General features: G+C 34.8%; 1 protein-coding gene across 7 annotated transcripts in view; it reads left to right on the top strand.

The window, feature by feature from the left end:
- Positions 1-22,500, top strand: part of NFIB (nuclear factor I B) — a 269,499-nt gene that overhangs the window by 225,803 nt on the left and 21,196 nt on the right. For 3 of the 7 annotated variants that reach the window (XM_072596270.1, XM_072596289.1, XM_072596299.1), the window contains exons 8-10: positions 3,390-3,568; positions 7,932-8,097; positions 11,845-11,927. In XM_072596270.1, coding sequence (XP_072452371.1) covers positions 3,390-3,568; positions 7,932-8,097; positions 11,845-11,927 — 428 coding nt within the window. The remainder of the gene's footprint in view (positions 1-3,389; positions 3,569-7,931; positions 8,098-11,844; positions 11,928-22,500) is intronic. The other 4 variants (XM_072596279.1, XM_072596308.1, XM_072596306.1 and 1 more) reach the window with 3 other exon arrangements.

Below are 22,500 nucleotides of genomic sequence, written 5' to 3' on the forward strand. Positions count from 1 at the left end.
TTGACTGGAAAACAGAGACAGACAGACAGACAGAAATAGAGAGAGAAATATGTACCAGCCAGAAGTGATATACATACGCATACATGCATACACACGTATGTATTTGCTTCAGACAATGCTAACTGATAGATTTGCAGTAATCAATCAATAATAACAAATTTAAATATCTAAGTCAAGAGGAAAACACGATAGCAAGGAGCCAAGGTGGGACATGTTTATTTAAGGTTTATCATTGTCAAGGTTTTGATTCTAGAATAACTTTCTTGAGGGTAGGTACTTTCAAAGATAAGAAGCAAAGATAGATCTGTCCATGTATTACACTAGTGCTTACTTAGTACTTACCACAAGTAATGATAGCCAGCATTTATATAGAGCTTTAAGGTTTGAAAAACACTTTACAAATATAATCTTATTTTATTCTCACAGCAATATCTAGAGATAGGTTATTTTATTTCCATTTTACAGATGAGGAAAACAAAGCAGAAGTTAAGTGGTTTGCCTAGAATCGAGTGACTTAGCTAGGTATCGGAGGCTGAATTTGAACTCAGGGATTCTTGATTTCAGGTGCAGTTTTGTATCTGTGGCACTACCTAGGTGCACTACCAACGTGATCCATGACTTTCTTTATCTCGAGTCACTCTCTCTAAAATAAACTCCTACTTCATCTGCATATTACTAAACAGTCATTGTAAAATGTCATAGTGGAAAAAAAAATCAATCCCTGATGGTGGTCAGCCCTCTGGAGAAGAATCTTTGTGTTTAGCTGGTCACCAGGTGACAGACATGCAGTCTGTTATCACCAATCTCATACTAGAAGCTCATCTGGCTTAATGAGACCTTTCAGAGCCTGTACAGGGCCTTTTGAAAATCCAGGGTCAGCTTCCCTCTACAATAAATGTGTTTCTAATAAGGTGAAAAGAATCTTTTCACCTTTTCTCTGTATTACTTTATGTTATCCTCTTAAGAGAACTTAAATAAGTTCTGTTTAACAAAGCAATAACAGATATATTTACTTTTGATTTGAGATCTTGTCTGGAAAATGACCTCAGACTGGGCCAACTTGAACATGGTTGAGGAGAACAAGGACAGCCTCACACCATACCTGCTCCCCTAAATCTGACCAGATGTCTGCCTATTGTTAGCCGCTCAGGGGAGCTGTTAAGAGAATGTGGTTGCACAATACAAACACATCACCACAGTTGGAAAAACAGTTCAAAGCCTATGAACTGCTGTGATTAGCTTAGTGCCAACTTTATAATTTTGGACAAGATCAATGCAGGATGTATTTACTCATTGTTATAATTATGTACTTAAGGATATTGATTCTCATGGATATTAAGAGTTGATTTTTAGCAATATTAATCATAAATTACAACTCACACACATAAGCACTTTGTCACTTTCTTCAAAACTCTAGAAAGGTGGTGCAAGTGAGGGGGAATAAAGAAAACTATTTGGAGTGGCATAATCTGGATGTAAATCTCAGTTCTACTACAGAGCTACCTGTGTGCTTCTGAGTAAATTATGTTAGCTTTCTGGCCTTGGTTTCCTCATCTGCAAAATGGAGAGGTTAGAACAGATTATTTTTAATTTTCCCTGTACCTCAAAATCCCATTATTTCCTGCAGTTGGTAGTAAGCCGTATTATATTATATTTTGTTACGGGCCTTGTTCTTAGCTGGTCACACAGGATAGCAAGTGTTGGAGGTGAGATCTGAAAACCAAGTTTCTTGATTTCAAATCTAGTACTCCTTCCTTTTCAACCTGCTTCTTCTTGTCTTTTCTCAACCCTTGCATCTGTACTAAGACGGGGGAAAATCTCATTTGTGGGTTTTATTTTAAAAGCTATTCCTAAATCTGATCAAACTCAAAGGAAATGTTACAATTGAGTTTACTCTGCATTTTCTTTGCCATATGTTCTTGTATGTTATGAAAAATTCTCCTTTTGGGGGAAACAAACGCTATATTGAATGGTAAATTTTGGTGTATATTTAGTAAGTTTTAGTTAAGTCATGCTATATGTCTTTCAGTTGAAGAACACAGGAAGAATATAACTTCTACTCCTAGGTAATTTGATTCAGAATTAGTGCACTACCTTTTAAATTTAAGACTTAGAATTCTGGAAAAATTGTAAACAAGAAGTTATTTAATGTATTCTTAATGTGCATAAAATCATGTCAAGATTTTTTGATAGTGCTGTTACTTCTATATTGTAGAGATATTCCTGGTACAGTAAGGTGCCTCTATCTTTTGAGTTTTTTAAATATTATTAGAAAATTAAATGGATAAGTCTCAGATGGTGCCTGTGTTAAAAATTGCACTAAAGTAATGAAATATCCATATGAACATGCTATCTTACATAAATTATATATCTGGTATTTTCCACATAGTAAGCATTATCAGTCATATGGTAGGAAACTTTTGGGCAAGTTAACATGACTTTGAAAGGTTGAATCTTGAATTTCATGTTGTCTGTGTTTAAAGTTGCATTAGCAACATCTTTGCGTGTCTTGGTCTGGAAAAAGAGAACGTGGAAGGAAGGGAATAAAAAAGATTGTAGAGAAAATATGTAAAGGAGAGATCCCTTTTTGTTTTGAAAGAAATATTTTCATTTGGAGGAAGGTTTTCCCAGGCCCTGAGGTTGAACATTCATTAGCATTTACACAATGGTCAACTAATTATTCCTGACATTATTGCTTCGTAATTATTGGCTTCCCCTTCCCACATCCATAGTCAGGTACAGGATTATGTAGTAAGGAAAAATTCACTACGTTTACTTACAGTGAGATTTGTTTCTGTTATGAACCTTAATGAAAATTTTGTGAATCCTTTTTTTTCTTTAAAACGTTTTCAATTCATAAAGACAAAAGCAAGAAAGCATCGATTCTGCTGGGAAATCATTACTTTGTTTAAAGAAATATTATATCAAGCAATGCCATAACCCATAACAAATGAAAAGTTCTTGTGAATACTTATGGATCTGTAGAAACAGAGTTGTTAGTTGGGGTGGTGGAGATGGAGGAGAAAGTGGAGAGAGAGAGAGACAGAGAGACACACAGAGAGGTAAAGACACCTAGAGTCACAGAAACAGAGTCACAGAAAGACATGTAGAGAAAGCGACAGAGACAGAATGCAGAGACGATGACACAGAGAGACACAGAGACAACAAGAATAGGAAGAGGAAGAAGAGATGGAAAAAGGAGGACAAACAGACCGGTTAAAATCAGACAAAAAGAGGGGCAGAAATTTTAAGAGCATTTAGTTTGTCTTAAAAAATACTGAATGATCATCCTGCAGCATATTTTCTGACTTCATATTTAAGGATAGGAACTACAAAGTCCAGAGAGTTAAAGCTTAACTAATTTTTTTTCTTTGTTTTTTTCCCCCCAGTCATCTCAACTAGAACGTCACCATCGCCATTGCCATTCCCTGCACAAGCTATCCTTCCTCCGGCCCCAACAAGCTACTTTTCTCATCCCACAATCAGATATCCTCCTCACCTGAATCCTCAGGATACTCTGAAGAATTATGTACCTTCTTATGACCCATCTAGTCCACAGACAAGCCAGGTAAAAAGGATGGGGGGAGGGCCAAAGAAATGTCATGAGAACACCATGTTAAAATGAAGTAGATACTGTCATGCTCCCTTTTCTATCTTTTGGGATGCTCATTGTTAGGGTACAAGAATAATTACTGTCATGGCATTAACTTTGGAACTCTAAACTCAGAAAGGTTCTCAGTGATTCATTAAGTTTTTTCTTGCATCTGGTTAAGTGGCACTTAGTAAGAGGATTTCCTTACAGGTGAAAATTTGTTATGAGCTTGTTTAATTTTTTCTTATTTTCATTGACTGGAGAGACTAAGCAGGGGCCACATTAGCAAAAAAAACAAAAAACAAAAAACAAAAAAACTTGGAGCAGTTCAAAGCTTTGAAATACCTGGTATATGACACAGAGTCAGGGAATAGCAAGTATGTGTTAAAATAAACATACAGGAAGAACAGAGTTGTATTTATAGACAAGTTTTTGGGAATGAAAATAAGCTTTCATAGATGTTTTCCATGTTTGAGGGATACTTAAGTCTTTGCACAGACATGACCGTACTTAATAATGGATGACATAGCTACAAACTTACTCTTTTGTAAATATTTGATAGTAACGTTAGGGATTCTCTGCAGATAGAGTGATTCAGATGGTTCACCACCCTCCTTCACTGAAATCCAATTCCTTTGCATGTCATGGCATCACTGTCCTTTTCAAGAAAGAAGGATAAACAACAATGATTCAGATACATTTCTGTCTTATTACAAGGTAGTGTGACTCTTCATGGCAAAGTCATGGGTTAGGGATTTGATGTAAGAAAGATTTTTATTTCCTTTTTTCCTTGCAATCAAATAGGCATATACATAATGCTATGTGATCTCTTCTGTAGGACAGACTTTTAGCCAAAGCTGTTTGTCAATGATGGTAATATTTCCAGTGTGAATGTAATATAATTTGTATAGTATGGTATGGTATCTGATCTCCCTCTGTACTCCACCCGATGCTTCAAATTTTCTAACTCTATGTGGCCCATTTCAATGAATTTGGTGAGATTTAGGATGTTTTGTGTTAAAATGATAATCAAAGGTATGAATATGAGCTTTTTAGATTTTTAAAAATCTTTTAATTAAAAAGAAATTAGCTTAATGTAAGCATAAGAAGTAAGAGAAAATATCACTTTTTCATTTGCTAAAAGCTCAGAGATAAAACTGCTGGCTTGACTGAAAGTCGTGTTTTGAATACGAACAAATGAATCTTCCTTTGGACTATTTAAAAAGTCAATGATTATTGGACCCTATGGACTAACATTCTGGCCTAGCTGCAGAGTTTTTAAAATTTAGATTTGAAGATAAATTTTCAGTTTCAGTTTTAGGTGAAAAAATTCAAATGATCCATTATTTTTATTGCATGTAATATTGATGCTAATTAAGAAAAACCGTGGGATGTGGTATATATCAGTTTAAGACTACAATTTGCTGTCAAAGCATGGATTTAAAAGTCTTTGAGTTCCACAGAGCATTTTGCTGAGACTCAGCTGGGAACAGTGCACACAGGGCCTGATTTTAATTTGTGTAAAATTTCCATGAATAACAAAGTCTAATTAAGACATCCATTAAAAGTCCTTAATGTTAATTCAGTGTGGAAAATCTTAGAGTTCCATTGGATTTTTTTTTTAAAAAACTGATGTCTTAATTAGGCACTATTAAGGGAAAAATTATGCAAATTAAAATCAGGCCCTTAGTGTTATGCATTTCTTTAATTATTCAGTGCTTGTTTTACTTACATTTCAATTTTTTTATATGTTAAGAGGGCAGATTAGGCGATAATCTGCCTATATTGTTCCCTGCTTTTCTTCCCATTTTCAAGGTAAAGATCTATCTAGTTTCTAAGAGAAGTGTCTTACTCTCTTGTCTCAGTTTTTTTTTTTTTTAATGCTTTCTCAGGGTTTTAGTACTGTATAATGGAACCAATGTACTGAGCAGGATAATCCCTTCAAAATGCTGTGTCAACTCTCTCCTGAGAGGAGTCAACTCTCTTTTTTAGCAGCAACAATGAGAAGGTTCATCTATTAGCATCCTTGGGAGATAAAAGTTTTATGGTACAGCTTCATCCTTTTAAACTAGCAGAAAATAGAACAATATTTCTCCTTCCTGTGGAACCTAAAATATGGAATCTTATTGCCTGTGTTGGCTCAGATTTATTTCTTTTGTCACTTTTTGTAAAGTTTAAATTAGGTAAATGTGTGTCACTGAACTTGGAATGTGAGTCAGTTCCAGTGGGGAAAGCTTTGCAGTATGGAACTCTGTACTGCCATAGTCTGTGGCAGCATTCCCTTGACATTATGTCACTCTACAGGTAGGTGCAGGGGTCTGGGTCTTTGATTACTGCACAGAGAACAACTGCTGTAGAACCTGACACCAGGCATAAAAATAACATTCTTCTGGATTGTTGTTATTGTTTGCAAGGGGGAAATGTAAAGCAACTCCCTAAAATATTCAACTGCTAGAAAAAGTTGGTTACATAATGATGGGCTTTTAAATCAGCAACTTTTGCTTTTTTGGATGGAAATATGAATTTTACTCCACATATTTATAGCAAACTATAAATACCTATTATGAATATTTCAACTAATTTTTCAGCTCAGCCTGGGTTTGCAAAAGGAATCGCCTGATATTAGCCCGTTTTTTCTTTAGAAATCAAAAGAATGGCTACTTAATGTTCCTATAGTAAGTGGAATCAAGAGTGACTACTCAGTTAACATTTTCCTACAATAAGTGGTTCTTCCCCAACATGCTTCAGTAATATACTAATTTAGATTGTTAAGATAAGCAACTGAGATGCCATGTGCTCCCAACAGCAATTTTGAGATTAATTACATTACCACTATCCTGATTATAGTGAGACAGTCTTGCTTTTCAATGGAATATTTTAAGTAAAATTAGTTTAAAGATATAACTCTGCCATAGGTTTCCACAGGGGAAAACAGTAGGCAATTTTCCTGACATAATATTAAATACTCCAAATTATGTGTGATGAACAGTCAGTATATTCAAGTACCTCATTTTATTTTCAAGGGAAAAAAATGATACAACAGCTAAGGAGCCTAACTTAAGACTCAGTTAAAAGTAAAAATATTTGAACATTGTTAGATTTCTATCTTTTTTTCCAGGGATAAAAAAAATCTATATGTAGCTTACATGTGTAGGTAGCTAGATGGGTCTGCTAATAAAGATTTCATCTTTCTTTTGATAATTTTGGATTAGGAAAGCTAAGTATTTTTGGAGAATAAAATCCTATACAATTGTCAGGGTTTTAATGCAGAAGAGAGTTCTATCTTAGGTATGAACAAAAATAACATTCCCTATCCAGAAAAACATGTTCTGGTATTATAGTGTATCAGTGTGTCCCTTAGGATTTTGCCTCCTAACACAGAAACTATTTTTGTACCCAGGAGCTAAAGCACACACAATAATATCTATTCTATCACAGCATAGGGGATTTACTTGGGTAATTCCCGCAAATGTTAATAAATGTTTTGTGTAAATATCTACACGCTTCAAAATAAGAACAAACCAAATAACATGTAGTGTAGCTGATTTTCCTCTCTTTTACTGCAACACCTTTTAGTTTCAGTCTTTAAAAGTTTTGTTTGTGGATTGTAGGCCAGACCCGTTTCGGTATCTTAGCATCATTTTTGTAGACCAGGCATTTTGACTTCTTTCACAAAAATCTACTATGGTAGCCCTGCGCCTCATTTTCTATTCTTATATTAGAAAATCCCAATAGCACCAAGAATTGTGTCTTAGATGTTGTCTGTTATTTGTGTGGATGAATTTGTGTTATGTGACAAAATGAGCATGAAGAAAAACTCATGGAAACTGTGTTCTTTGGAGTGGAGTCTTTGTATCAATGAGATATTCTCATTATCATTAGGTGATTAGCATTGGAGTCTGAAAAGGGTTTGATGAAAATTTCATCCAGAAGATCAAATGCAAACTCATTATGATGAGCCCAGGGCTCAAAGTGAAAGTCCTGGGTTCTAGTTCTAATTCTGATGCTGACTTCCATTTTGTCCTTGGGCAAATCATTTAGCCTCCACTTGAGTTTTCTGGCCTGTTAAATGAGAATGGTGATGTCTACCTGCCTCTCCAGGGTGTTGTAAAGATTGATTAATGTGTCCAAAGTACTTTGAAGATGAAAACCTTTTCTTAAGTGCTGCTGCTTCTTACTATCACTAACCACTTATTAGGCGCTCTGACTCTTGAGCGAGGGGTCTCTATGACTGTTCCACACAATGAGCAGGGTCCATGAAGGAAGAGTGTGCTGAATGGACTTATGAATTAGATGGGCTGGATTATTTCATGCGGCGTGTTCTGTTTTTGTTTTGTAGCCCAACAGCAGTGGTCAAGTAGTAGGGAAAGTGCCCGGCCATTTCACTCCAGTTTTGGCACCCTCTCCCCATCACAGTGCAGTGCGACCTGTGACCCTGACCATGACAGATACTAAACCCATCACTACATCCACTGAAGGTGAGGCAGCTTCACCTACAGCAACCAGTAAGTATTTCTGTAGGAAATGAGAAATGTCCATCGAAGAAGGTTCAATTGGATTTCCGATCCAAGGTGGAAAACAAGGCAATTTTTCCAGTTACCTGATCAGATGGAGGTTTCTCATTTGTGGAACTAACAGGCTTGTGATCTGGCCATAAGTGCTCTCCCTTATCAGATTTTAGACAGTGCCTCATGTCATGTGAATCATCATTGTGACATCTCAACCAGTTTTGAATAGGGAGAAGCATATTTATTTGAGAAAATATCTATCAAAAAAAAAGTAACACAACATGCCTGTTGGTTCAAGGTGAACATTGAACTAGCACTGAGTATCCTAACTCAGCCTGAAAGGTTTTTCAATCACCTCCCAAGAAATTAGATCATTGTTACTCAGTGAGCTTTCCTATAGAAGTTCAAAGCCCCTTCACTAAAGCAGACTGAGTCAGTGCCACGGTGAGAGAATTGCATGTTTACATAATAGCAGCTTATGTCACTACTAGGAAAAAAACCACACAATGTAGGGAACAGGAAAATGAAACTTAAGTCCATTGTATTAGGCACAAGTAAGCTACCTGCACTTTCATTATCTGTCTTTTTTCGTTTTGTTTGCTTTTTAACCCTTTGATTGCCTATCATGGTACATCAAATGCCATATTGGTTAGCATGACTGACCTTTGAAATGACAAAAAAAAGCCACTAAATTTATGTAACTCATAAATTTTACGACCACATGCTTGTTTTATTTTTTCATATGATGAGCTCAAAAATAGACAGCAAGTTTATTTTCAACTGGTTCTATCCAGAATACCAGCTCTACAGTGATTTGGAGACTATAGTCAGTGCTGTAGAAATCAGAGAGAGGGATCCTATCTTTCAAGCAAGGTTATGAATGGGCTCCCCTGTAACTGCATACCTTTCTTAATTTCAAGGACCACCCTCCTTTTTTCCCTAATCAGCGTTATCCCAATGCTGTAATAATTTCTATGTGAAAATATAGAGAAATCGTAACACTTCTGGCCCTCACTTCAGATGGGATAAAAGGAAAACATTTGTCCCTTTTCTGTAACTGACAATAGAGGAGGCTTCTTGGTAGCAAGCAGTAAATCAGGAAGAATTCTGAGAGAGCACCTCAAACATAGGATTTAGAACTTTGTTTCTTTGAACAACAAGGTCCTACAGAGGATAGTGAAATCTGTAGTCTTGTGGTGTAACTTGGGTAGTCATTAATGTTGATTGACCTTCCTGTTGCTAGAGGTCCTACATTAATGAGTGCTTCCACAAAGGCAAACATTGAAGGGGTCTAGTAAAACTTGGGCATAATTTATTACATAGCGAAAGTTAGCTGCAAAAATTATGTTCGATAAAGCAATGGGACCTAAATTTTCCAATGCACATTTCTCTGCTATCTATACTATAGAATCAATGTTCAGACAAAGGCATATGAAATGCAAGTTCAAGGAGACCTTTAAAAGTTATGCACAATAGTAGTAATGGTATTAAGGGCCTAATGCCTAAATACATGATCTGAGAACCTTCCGCCCCAAACTAGTATATGCTAGCATTCACAATTACTTAACAGCTGTTATTTAGGTCTGGTCTATAGGTTATGACCAAATGATATATCAAATTATTAATTTTTTTGTTGTTTTGTTTTCAGCCATATTGATGATCAGTTTCGTTCACATTATCCCTATAACTACATGACCATGAGGTCATCTGAGTCAGCCATTAAAATGGCAAAGAAAATCCTATAAAACTGGCTGTATCTTTCCATTCCTTGCCACTGAATGAGAAAAACTTATATAAGTGGTTTTAGTTTACTTAAACAAAACCTATGTGGTTCTATGTTCATAAAATCCAATGCCTTAGCTAGAAATGAATTACTTCACGGATAATGAAGTCAACAAGATTACTGGAAATAAGATGGTTGTGAGGAGTTCTAAGTATTAAGGAGAAGATAAAGACCATCCCAAAGTATATTTCTGGTATTTTCAGGGTAGGACAAATTATACAATGGGAAATGTGCTACCCATCATTTCATGCTGCATGTTATCTATCACTAGAAGCTTGGATGCCTAAAGAGCATGAAACAGCTTCACATTCTCTGGTGTTCTCAAAGGTGCTAACTAGTGCCTCATAATCATGGACAATTAGTTCAGGAAAATGAAATCAAGAAACAATAGAATTGTTTATGTGCACACTCAAAATTGTTCAGTTGTTTGAAATAAAAAAAAAGTATTAAGCACATTCTGTAGTTGTGAAATCCCCATTTGGTTAAGTAATGCTATTGGGGAACATGATTTAATGGGACATAATTTGATTCTCATAGAGATAGATATCAGACCTCTGAACTCATAGATATAGGTAACTCCTGGATGAGGAAATTCCTTCTTCAGATGCAGGTTTTAATCTTCTCTGTAAGTTAAATATTGATGAGCAAGAGCCCTGAGATGTTAAGTGACTTGACCAGGGTCTCAAAGCCAATATGTGATAGAAGTAAGTTCTAAGACCAGTGCCCTATCCACATCCCTGTTTCTGCTGATTCTGATAAATTATAAAACATAAATATTATTATAAGTGTATAAATGTTATAAGAAATGCAGTTTAGTCTTCCCTAAATCAGTGATTGACAATCATAAAGTTACTTATTTTAAATTATAAAAAATTATATATTATTATATCATTTGAAAATAAAATATCTTTGATTAAAACCTTCTAAATATGAATCATTATGTAGCAATAACAGTAAGAAAAACATTTCCTTTTCACCTTAATTCTGACATAGAAAAATGTAATTGCTCAGTGCTAGGAATATTAAGATATATTCATACTTTCACCCTGAGAGCTTGAAAAGAAATCTTTAAGAAAAAGGGAAAATTAACTGTGATATGTTCATTCTATACTAAAAGTACTTAGAAATATGTGAGATAAAACTAACTCAGGTAAGACATCATTCTAAGTCTAAATCTGGGAATTTTTATTAGTAGTCAACATATATATTAAATGTCTATGGCCATGTCTAAAAAAAAGTGCCACCAACTTTTCCTGGGAAAGCTGCAAGAAATTGACTTTTGTCCTGAAGAAGGTATGGGAAGTAATTATTTTTTTAAAAAAATTACTTAAAACCAATTTTTGCCTAAAAATTAAGCTGTTTTTCTTTTATGTCATATATTTTACTGAGCTGTTTCATGCAATCTGGCACCATAAAAGTTAATTCCCCTTCTTCATGTATGTAATTAAAACAACCAGATTTCCTTTTCCTTTAAAGAAACACTTCTCATGCCCCATTTTCAAGCACATCATGGTTAAATCCCATTACTAAAAGCTTTCATTTTTCTTGACAGATTCATATTTGATTTTCACATGTATTATAGTACCACTGAGTATTATTGGTGATCCCATCAATCGCTATCATTAGGGATTTCCGATAAAACCTTTTTAGCTAGGGGAATAAACCATCTACTCAGGAGTATGCCCAACTGAAGATGGAACAAGTGAGTGTGGCATGCTCACAACAAACGGTAGAATTTGACTTCTGGCATAGATTTTTTTTTGGACAGTTGATTCAAAATCAACCATCACTTCTCTTCTACCGGTTGTTAAAACACACTCAAGCTAAGTAAGAGAAATATAGAGGCAACTTTTTTTTTTTTTAATTACAAATCCCACTTGTCTGGGTTTCTTGTACATGGACAGGGTGTTCTTTCTGATAGTTCACGATTTTTATCTTTCTTTTTGTTCTTCCTTAATCAGCCTACACAGCCTCAGGCACATCTCAAGCCAATCGATATGTGGGACTAAGCCCAAGAGACCCATCCTTCCTACACCAGCAACAGGTGGGCAAGTTTCACATAGGTGTAATAATATAGCCAAGCTTTTGCAACAATACCTTTTTCCATGCTGCCACTCAAATCTGGGATTAGAATGGGATTCTGCTGCATTTAGTATTTTTCATGGGAAGACTAAGACAAAAAATATTATTTCATATTCCAAAATGCTTTCTCATTTTTTTTTTTGTCTCATACTTCTAAACAAAATTCCTTAAACTGACACATGATCTGATTTCATGTTTGGAATATATATTGTAGGATCAATAATTCTTAGTGGTTCAGGTAAAGTGAATTTTCTTGGTCAGATGGGTATTTGCTTAAAGCAGAGGACAAACCTGTTAAAAATTACTTTAAAACCTATGAGCAGTACAAATTTTGAGTTCTGAGTTATTTCATATTTTCCAGATGTTAAGATCTTCAGTTTTATATTTTATTTGCAAAAAAATGAGCTATGAAACCAAATTCTCAGTACAGCACATCATCGTTCCTACTTTAATAAATTTAAATTGGCTTTCTGATTGGAGACATGATAAAAACACAGGTTTTTGTTTTTTGTTTTTTTTTTTTGCTCTTCTGCTTTTTTACATCATTTATGTTTCAAGTAGCATTTTAAATTTCGCATCTCATTAATGCTGTAAATTTAATGCAAATGAAGTGTTTACCCAAACTGTGAAAATATACAGCCAGGATTAATGGTGGCTTATAAACAAATTAGCCACAGTCAAAAGCATGGGCCATATAAATACAGAAATTACACTTTGCCTAGTTACAATGTAACAGAAATAAATCCAAACAAGTTAGAACTTAACTATATGATATTTATATTGGTTACTCTCGAATGCTGACAGCAGAGCAATTTGACATTGATGACAGGATATGTTATTAGGGGAAAAGTAGAATATTTCGGAATATCTCTGAAAGAGAAATGCTTTTAACTCACTTATGCGCATGTATCTCTCTCTGTGTGGATGTACATCCACACACACGCACACATATACAGACATACAAGTGATTTGGTGCTCATGCCAACTATATTTTCAAATTAGGCCTTCATTGTCTGTACTTGTTCTGACCTAGTTAAACTGTGCTACATATGGAATTCTCTAGTCCCGTACAGTTGAAGGCCAAGGTGGCAGACTGTATATATTAAAGGTCACCACATGCAGAGTTCAGAGAAAAATATTAAAGATGAGAGTTTATTCAAGATATTTGACGTTTTGCCAATTTGAAAGAAAAAAAACAACAGTGCGAACTAAATGAAAACATCTGTACACAGTTATGAAAATACCAAATAATAATTAGTGGTTTTGCCAGCCATTGGCTTTTCAGCATAATTCTCTGGTATGTTGCTTTTTTCACCTCTAAAATTGCTGTAATATGAAATGTGTTATAATTACTATAATATGGTTCTATTTGACAAATGTATGTGTTCATTGTATTTTTAAACATATGCAGGGTTTATAGATTTAAAAACTTGTTCTTTTCAAAATCACTTCACATATTTTCAGAAATACTTTTGTCATGGGATTTGCATTCTTTATTTCTAGTTAATTTTTGAATTCATAATAAAGTGCCTCCAGAGTCTCAACTTTTGCTCCCAAGCACATTTAGAATTTTGTCACACTGATTCTATGTATTTCAATTATAAGTAACCCACATGCCAACCTAATTTCCTCAGTTTCCTTGTTGGCTGTGTTCATTGCCTGTGACTCACATTGGTGTTTCATGTGATTGTGATCAGATAACCAGTCCTTAATTAATCTGCAACACACTTCTCTTTTCTCCTCTCCTCAGGATAATTATAAGAACTCAGGGACCATTATTAGAATATTATCAAACTGCAGAAGCTCAACAGTTTACTTTGAAATATTTACCTATTAATTTTTGATCTCCAAAACATATTTTTCATCACATACCACTCAAATTGAGTGAACATCCTAAAATTAAGGATTTACAATAGGGATATTATTAAGGTTAGTTAAACATGGTTGGTTTCTCTTGTATGTATGGCATACATAGATCCTTAAAGTGAGATCATGTATGTTTCATCTCTATAATGAATGCAGTTTAATTTAAAATAATATATAGATTATTTTCTCCCTGTCTAATAGGGAAAAACTGATACTGTAGCAAGCATTTCAGAAACCCAGTTCATGAAAATTCATAATAAGCATGTAGAAAATGAGCTTCTGTATATCATGTAAAATGTGTGTTTAAAAAGGCTCTAATTAATTGGGCCTATTTTTAACCTTTTAACTTTTAAAAGATCTTAGAGATGAGCTTGTAATGTTTATTATTTAGTAGGGGAAAATAGTTTAAATGATTTAATAGAATAAAAGGTTACTTTTTCCTACAGCAGAAATGAGATTGATTTACTATGTTCTTTCATTACTTTACAAAGACTTTAAAAAGACCACTCTTCTAACGGCAGGTTCTAAATGCATTTGCTTTAAAGTACATCATGATGAATGAAAAGGAAAATCAAGGGGTACATGAAATAAAGGCAATCAATCATTTTATATTAGCTGGGAGAAATTCAAAATTAGAGAGCCAGTGGTTTTAGTCAAAGAGAGGTCTTTTAAACATTCACCATACCCTTTAATATACATTGACCCCTTAAGAATAAATATTGTCACAGTACATTCTTTACTTCATTGCAGGGGGCTTGATGAAGATTTATCCTTTCAGGTTATGAAAAGTATTGACATGTATTACTGAGTGTTCTATTTTTACCTAAAAAGAACTATAATGTAGCCTACATAAATTATTGTTAACAATAAATTTAAGTTGGTTGGATACTTGTGACTCTCTTATAAATAATCTTTCTAGGCAATTATAACTAGGCAGAACTATATCAATTGCTAACACCAGAATGTCCAGGATTCTCGAAACGAGATGGGAAACACTAAATCTAACACTGAATAAGAGCATATATCACCAGTGAGAGTAATACATTTACATTTTCATATCTAAATATTTTGAAAAATATGCTCTTAACGATGCTTGTTGCATTGGTGGGTGCACATACATTAAGTGCAAACCTGTGCAAACTTTCTTACAAAGGTCATTGCCAATTGAAGTTGTTACCTAATGGCCTTGAAATGCCAGCCATTTGCAAGCTAGGGGTAAAAAATTGCCAATATCATTATAAATATGTAATTTGACTTCAGTCTCCAGAAAAAAGTCACAGAATTAGTAAGACTGACTTACAAAGATGCACGTGTATGTAAATATGTTAGCAATTTGCTGTTAAAAGTGATCTGCTCCAATTAATTGTAAAAGATGGCTCATGGCAAGTTGATTAGAACTCTCCTATAAAGTTTTCCTTCATCTTTTAACAAGTGTTTGAGTGTTGTTAAGTATTGGAACTAGACTGTCTCTAGGGTCATTGCTTAATTTAATGTGTTTTCTATTAAGCCTTGGTTTAAATCAAATCTTTCAATGAGAATTTCAATTGGAACTGTTTTCTTCTTAACTTTCCTTTTGGAAGATGGTGTGGTGGCTTGAAGAACTAATGGATACTGCTTTCGCAAACTGAACTCTCTTAGTCTCTGCTAAGAAATGTCTTTTTATGGTTTGGGAGTTTTCTGGAAGAGTGGAAGATCTGCTATCTCTGACTTCAAATCAGTTTGGCAAAGCGCTCCCTTTCCTCTCTTCGCTAAATAGTTCACGAGCACATTCTGTTAATTTTAGTATGGAGAAACAGTACTCTCCCAACAGTATCTCCTTAAGTAAAAGGGAATAATATAGAAAAAGATGGTGTATTGGAAGTATAGTAATCCTTTTAGCGTACAATTCCATTAGAATAGTGTTAATAGATAGTATGAGAGAAGTCACATGAAGGAGTATGGTCATTTATGGAACTGGTCTACTTCCTAATGAATCTGCTAAATGCAGGCCTTGAGTCTTTGACATTGTAGACTACTTAGTGAACTCATTAAAACTATCTAGCAAACTTGATTATCTACATTAATTTTTAAGTCTCAAATCATAATTTAACCATAAATTCTTAAAATTAGTCTTACCCAGTAAGGGGTGGGAGGAAACACAGATACATTTTATGTTGTTGCAATTTAGAAGTAAAGACATGGAAGTGAGGAAGCTTCCTATTTAAAAACAAAAGGCTGCTTCTCCAAAATATCAGAGAACATTTATTTAATTTTCCAGACAACTTTGAGCTTTTGGATAGAGTATATGGGAAGTCAATTTTGACTTCTGTGGAATGAAAGCAGAGTCATTTAGTGTAGAAGCATTATATTAATTTTCTCAAATAATCTTCTCATAACTGTATGTGCTATCTAATATTAGAGTTAATGGCTGAGGGGCTATTGCTCATTTAAGATCCTTGCATTACTTATCATAATTGCATGGATTTCACTAGTGCTTGGGTTTGGGCATGATACATGTGATGCATGATGATTAAGTGCTATGATCTATTTCACTGGACTAACTTACAAAGAAATCACTGCAAAACCATTACGAATATTCTTGAAACAAACCCCAAAAAAGGTTCTTTTCATTGAAATTGCAATTTCCTATCCACAAAATGTATCCTTTTTCAGAAACAGGATAAGTAGGAAGTTGATTTTTTTTAGATGCATCATTTAGTTGTTAAGCTCTTAGTGGAAATCCCCTTATGCCACTTATTGTGGAAAACATAAACACAAAGGTCCATTCTAGACTGGGAGGGAGCAGGGAAGAGCACGGAGTTTTAAACTACTTGGATAGGTAGTATTATTACTTGAGGCAAGAGATTTTGAGAAAAAAAAAAGGATCCAAGTGGACTCTCAAACAGAACTTTTCAGTAAAGTCAGGAAATAGGCTATCAGCACTTGGTCTGTTCTTATTGTGTGTGTTATCATAATTGACAACTTGACGTAAAACCATCTCACATGACCGCTAGGGAGGTGTGCAAATGGATAAGAGGTCACTTTTCACATAGGCTTGCTGGAAAGGAAACACATTTAAAGGAAGTTCCAGTCAAAATAATGCCCTATGCAAATATTTAATATGGGTTTTTCTTAAGGAAAAAATCATGTCATTGTCTGCCTTTCTCATTCCTTCATTTTTGCATTTCTCTTCATGGGTTGTAAGAGAATTATAGAGATCGTAGGGCTGAACAAAGTTCATTCAGTCCAGCTAAAAAGGAACTTATAAAGAACCTAGTAGAGGTAAGATACCAGCGATAGAAAGACCAACATGAAAGCAGCTCCTTTCTGTGATTTTAAGTAAAACTAGAGCAGTCTCATATTTTAAAAATATTATTGTTTTAGTTTGCTAACACCAAATCAACAAATGCCATGGCAAAAATGAATTCATATCAGAAAATTTTATTTTCAAATGACCCAATTTAAAAACCACAGGAGCATAAGGGCATTTGTAAATATGTGTGTGTGTATATACATATACATATACATACATAGGTACATACACATAAACTCACATATATGTGTAGATATCTATGCTATACTCTTTAGAGGAAAAAAAACTTCTTGAGAGCAAAGTGAAGGGTAAAAATGAACAGCCTGAGTGGAGAAGAAAAAGCACTTCACTGAAAGGAAATCTCTTTTCTTTCTAGTTTCAACTCTGCTGCAAAACCTTTCTATAATCTTTGAACCCAGCTCTTAGTTTCTTTAACAGGAGGTCTCCTGAAAACCATAATGTAGTCCCTTGAATTAGAAATGTCAGTCTCACTTTTTTTGAATATCTTTTAATTTTTTTTTCATTTTTATGCCACTCCTTTGATGATCCATCAGTAACATTTGTTGAGGCTGTGTGATTATACAGACTCATTTAATATGATCCTTTTGTTACGTTCAAATAGAGATTGGGTGCTTTATGGAAGCAGATTTTTGAAATGACTCTGAAAATGTTGTGGAAGTCTTTCATATGTTGTAATCTTGTGCTACAAAACTGAACTGAACTAGGGATACAAGTTCTAATTCTGGCTGTGCCACTCACTACTTGACTATGAGCAATCCACTTCCCTTTCCTGTGCCTCAGTTTTTACATCTAAAATGAAAAGACTAGGTTAGATGATCCACAGGGTCCCTTCAACTCTAAGTCAGTGGTTCAATGACTTGAGTGCCCCTTCATTTTCCCCTTTTGAGAAAACTGTGCTTTCTTTAGAATCCTATTTAAATTATCCTGTTGTCTACTTTCAGGAACCATGTACATTTATCTGCGACAATGATGCAATTCATTAAAATCTCTGTTCCTTTAATATTAAAGGATTTAGCTAAAACTCTTAGATTGGGATTCTTTGCAAGATCAAAAAAAAATTAGAGAAATTTGGAGAGCTTGAAGAAAATTAGGTATTTTTCCTCCCACAGAATCATAGAACCTTAAAGTTGGGAAGGAATTCAAATCATCTAGTCTGCTCTATAACGGATATTTCAGCTTTCACTTAGAGGCTTCTAGTGAGTAGGAATCAATGATCTAAGGTAATCCATTCTACTTTGGGATAGCTCTGATTGTGCACAAACTTTCCTTATATAGAACTGAAATTTATCTCTATATTTCTACCCATTGCTCCTAGTTCTGCTCTCTGAAGGTAAGCAGAAAAGAGTGAACTATTTTTCCTTTGGATGACCCTTCAGATAATTAAAGATGACACATCTTCCTCACATCCCAACCACCCCAAGTCTGCTCTTTAGGCTAAACATCCTATAGGATGCTCTCAAGGCCCCTTCCCAACTTTGTCACCCTCCCCTAGAAACATGTAAGTTTTCCAAAAGCTTTTTTAAAGTGTGGGGGCCATAAAGAAATACTGTGCTCTAGATTTGCTCTGAATAGACCAGAACATAGAGAGATTATCACCTCCCTCTTCCTGGACACTATGACTCTCCGTGCAGCCTAGGATAATAATAGCTTTTTGGCTGCTGTTCTCACTATTGCCTCATATTGAGCTTAGGGGCCACTTCGGGCTTTCTGCTGTACCTCAAAGAAGTATAATATTTGTAGAACATATCATTTATACAGTTGAACAACAAATATTAACTGTCTGTGAATGAATAGAGTTTACTTGGATTGACAGTTATACTTTATTGACTAATAAGTTTTTAAATGAGAGAGTCTCACCAGAGGATGTTAGTATGGTTGACCCTGTCGGTTTGTGAAAGAATAATAATGAGTCACATTTGTAAAGACCTTTAGTGATAATAAAATATTTTCTTTACAAGAATCCTATGAAGTAGGTAATACAGGTATTGTCACATACACCCCTCTCCATTTACAAGTGGGGAAACTAAGGCTCACGTTCATAAAGTGACTTTCTCTTGGTAATGTGTCTAGAGTTTGGACTCTAAATTCAGTGTTCTCTCCACTGCATTAAGCTTTTTCTATGTAAAATGATCTAGTGTGCTTTACTTCTTTGATTCCAGGGCTAATGTTTAACATTTAGCACCTTTCTGATGTTCCAGAAGAACTCTTGTAAATAAAAAGATGCTCTGGATTAACTCAACTATTCAATATGTTGAGAAGCATGCTGATGAATGTTGATGGTCTTTAGCTATTTCCTGAACTTCTAAAATCACAGACACACCCACAGACACACCCACACACCCCACTGGTGCAGTAATTGAAGGTCTTGACGTCTTAATTGGAGGTGCTCAAACAGCGGTCTCTCCTTTCACTTTTCCAAGAATTTTTCTGTCAGTCAGATAGATTCCCATCCTTGTTCTTTGATCCTGTTTTATGTGAACTATTTGAGAACAGCTTTTGGAGAGATTTGACTATACTCTAATGCTTAGTTAGGTCAATTTAGATTTAAGCATTTCATTTTTTCTCCTTTTATACCTGGTCTCTAATTTTGGGATCATTACCATATCAAATTTTGAGGGATGAATTCTGTGCTATTTTCTGGGATTCTGGGCAAAATCATATTTCAATAATTGCTCTAATTTCCTATAGTACCCAGCTAAATGTTGAAACATCCCCAAAATGAAGTAATGCTGTGTGTGCATGTTTGTGTGTATAGTGAGTGTTTTCACAAGCAATTCCTATGGATTAGAAGAACTCATGTCACAAAAAAGGAACTCACTAAATTTCAGAGGCTGAATTCTCAAACCATCCTGAAATGTGGTACTCCTAGTTTATTTATACTTGTAAAAACATAATTTCCAGCTTTTATGGGAGGGAAAAAACTTAAAAACCTGTCAAATTTGTGGTAAAAATGAAATTTAAAGTTATTTACATTTCCCTTAAAATTTGTGCTTAAAAATATTACAGGAAAAATGCCCATTTGTACTCTATTATGTTGAGCTTTTTGATGGACTAATTTTAAAGAATGGATAGAACTAAGGACCCCATCCCCCACCCCCATTACCATACATGACTCAATGGAGATCAGTTATTAAGCCCAGGAGAAAATAACTTTTCTAAGCTCATTATGATTTTGGTAATACCACATATTTAATAGACACTATTCTCTAAAGCAATGTAAAGCCCATGTACAAAAGCCCCTGGACAAAAAGCTGAAGCATCCGTTTGACTGTCATGTGATTATTTGGGCCAATAAAATCCTGGATACTTGATAGGAGAATTATGTACCAGCATGGAAAAGTTTTGTGGAATTATATTTCCTGTCACATCAATTATTTATCCTGCTTTTTGTTCCTCCAGAACCTATCAAAATGTTTTATTATTATTCAATTCAAACCCTCAGTGTCGTTTTCCATTCACTTAACCAAACTAGACTAGACTATAAAATGTAAGTTTTTTAAAAAAAGTAATCATAAAATCTGAGTTGGAAGGGATGTCAGAGGACATTAGATCTAAGCATATCTGAATAAGAATCCCTTCTGACAATGATTCTCAAACTTGTTGGTCTCATGATCCCTTTATATGTTTATCATATTAGAAATTAGAATTTCTTAGTATTATTATGAAAATAGCTTTGATCTCATATACCTCCCGAAAGGGTCTTGGGGACCCCCAGTGGTCCCCAGATCATACTTTGAGAGCAACTACTCTCCAGTTTTGCGCAAATGATGGTCATCTAACTTTTGCTTAAAGACCTCCAACAGGGAAGAACTCACTACTTTCCCAAGATATCCCATTGTACTTTTAGAAACCTGGAATTGCTAGAAAAGTTTTTTCCCCTAAATTTCATCCATTGCTACTCCTAATTGTGCCCTCTGGGGCTGACAAAAGCACTTCCATAACACTATCCTTCTTTTCCTTGAAGACAGCTATAATTTTCCTCCTACACCTCCATGCCCTATCTCGAGTCTTCTTTTGAGTAAACACCTTCAGTTCCTTCTTCTAATCCTCATGTGGTATGATCTCAAATTGAGTCTCTTCAGCAGCCTTGTCACCCACCTCTGGAAAAAAAAAATTCCAAGTTATCTGTTTCCTTTCTAAAATCTTGTGCCCAGAACTGAAGACAATATTCCAGATGTAGTCTGAACAGATCCAAGTACAGGATTATCTCCTCCTTAACTCTGGAAACTCTCATTCTCTTATAAAGATTCTGGTGACTTTACTGCTTTATCTTCTTTTTCTCCTGCCAAATCACATTAATGTTTTCTATTGAGCTTATTAAAGATTCCAAAACTTTTTTTTTCAAATTGCTATCTAGCCACCCCATCACCATTTTGTACTTGGGAAGTTTTTTTGAGGCACAAGCATAAGACCAAAGGATATCGGATCAGAGTTAGAAGAGACTTTATAGGTCAACTGCCTCTTTTTCTGTGTGAGAAAATTGAGGTCCAGAGAAATAATGTGATTTACTCAAGGTCACACAAGAACTAAGTAGCAAAACCAAGATCCAAACCCAGATTTTGTTACTCCAAATGCAGATATATAGCTATTAAATTTCAGCTTTTTCGATTTCATGCAGTGTTCTAGACTGCCAAGAACTTTTTGAATCTTTATCATCCAGTATGTTGACTATCCCTCCTAGCTTTGTGTCATATTCAATGAAATTCAGCAAACATTTATGAAGTATCTACTGTGTACAAAGCTCTTTGCTAAATGCTTGGGATACAAATGGTCTCTACTCTTAAGGGGCTATATGATAAATACACCATCTTTGCCTTTATCACTAACAAATAATCCTGGACAAAACAAAGATTCCATTAGATACCGCCTTCCATAATGAAATCCCATCTTTACTTCTTGGGCTTGGCCATTCATCCAGTTCTATATTCTCGTGATTGTTGAAAATCTAGATAAATGATATCTTTAACATTCCTCTGATATACCACCCTAGTAACCCTGTCTATAAAGGAAATGAGGTTAGTTTGGCATGATCTTTATGACACTATGCTGATTCTCTGTGATTATTTCTTCCCTTTACTCCCATTAATAATACATTTTAGATTTTTGTTTTCAGAAATTGAAGGCAAGCTCACTTTTTGATAGTTTTTAGACTCTACTTTCTTCCCTTTCATGAAAATCAGGACATTTCCCCTTTTTTAGGGAAAAGATCCCTAAGATCCCAGTAGTGATTCAATGATCATATCCACCAGTTTTCATTGTTTATTTTTTTGGTGCCCTGGGATAAATGTAGTTTGTGACCTGCTAGTCATTTTTGTTCCTTTCCAACTATTCTGTCAGAGAAAAAAATTTGTGATTT

The sequence above is a fragment of the Notamacropus eugenii genome, chromosome 1 (genome assembly GCF_028372415.1).
Source record: "Notamacropus eugenii isolate mMacEug1 chromosome 1, mMacEug1.pri_v2, whole genome shotgun sequence".
NCBI lineage: Eukaryota > Metazoa > Chordata > Mammalia > Diprotodontia > Macropodidae > Notamacropus > Notamacropus eugenii.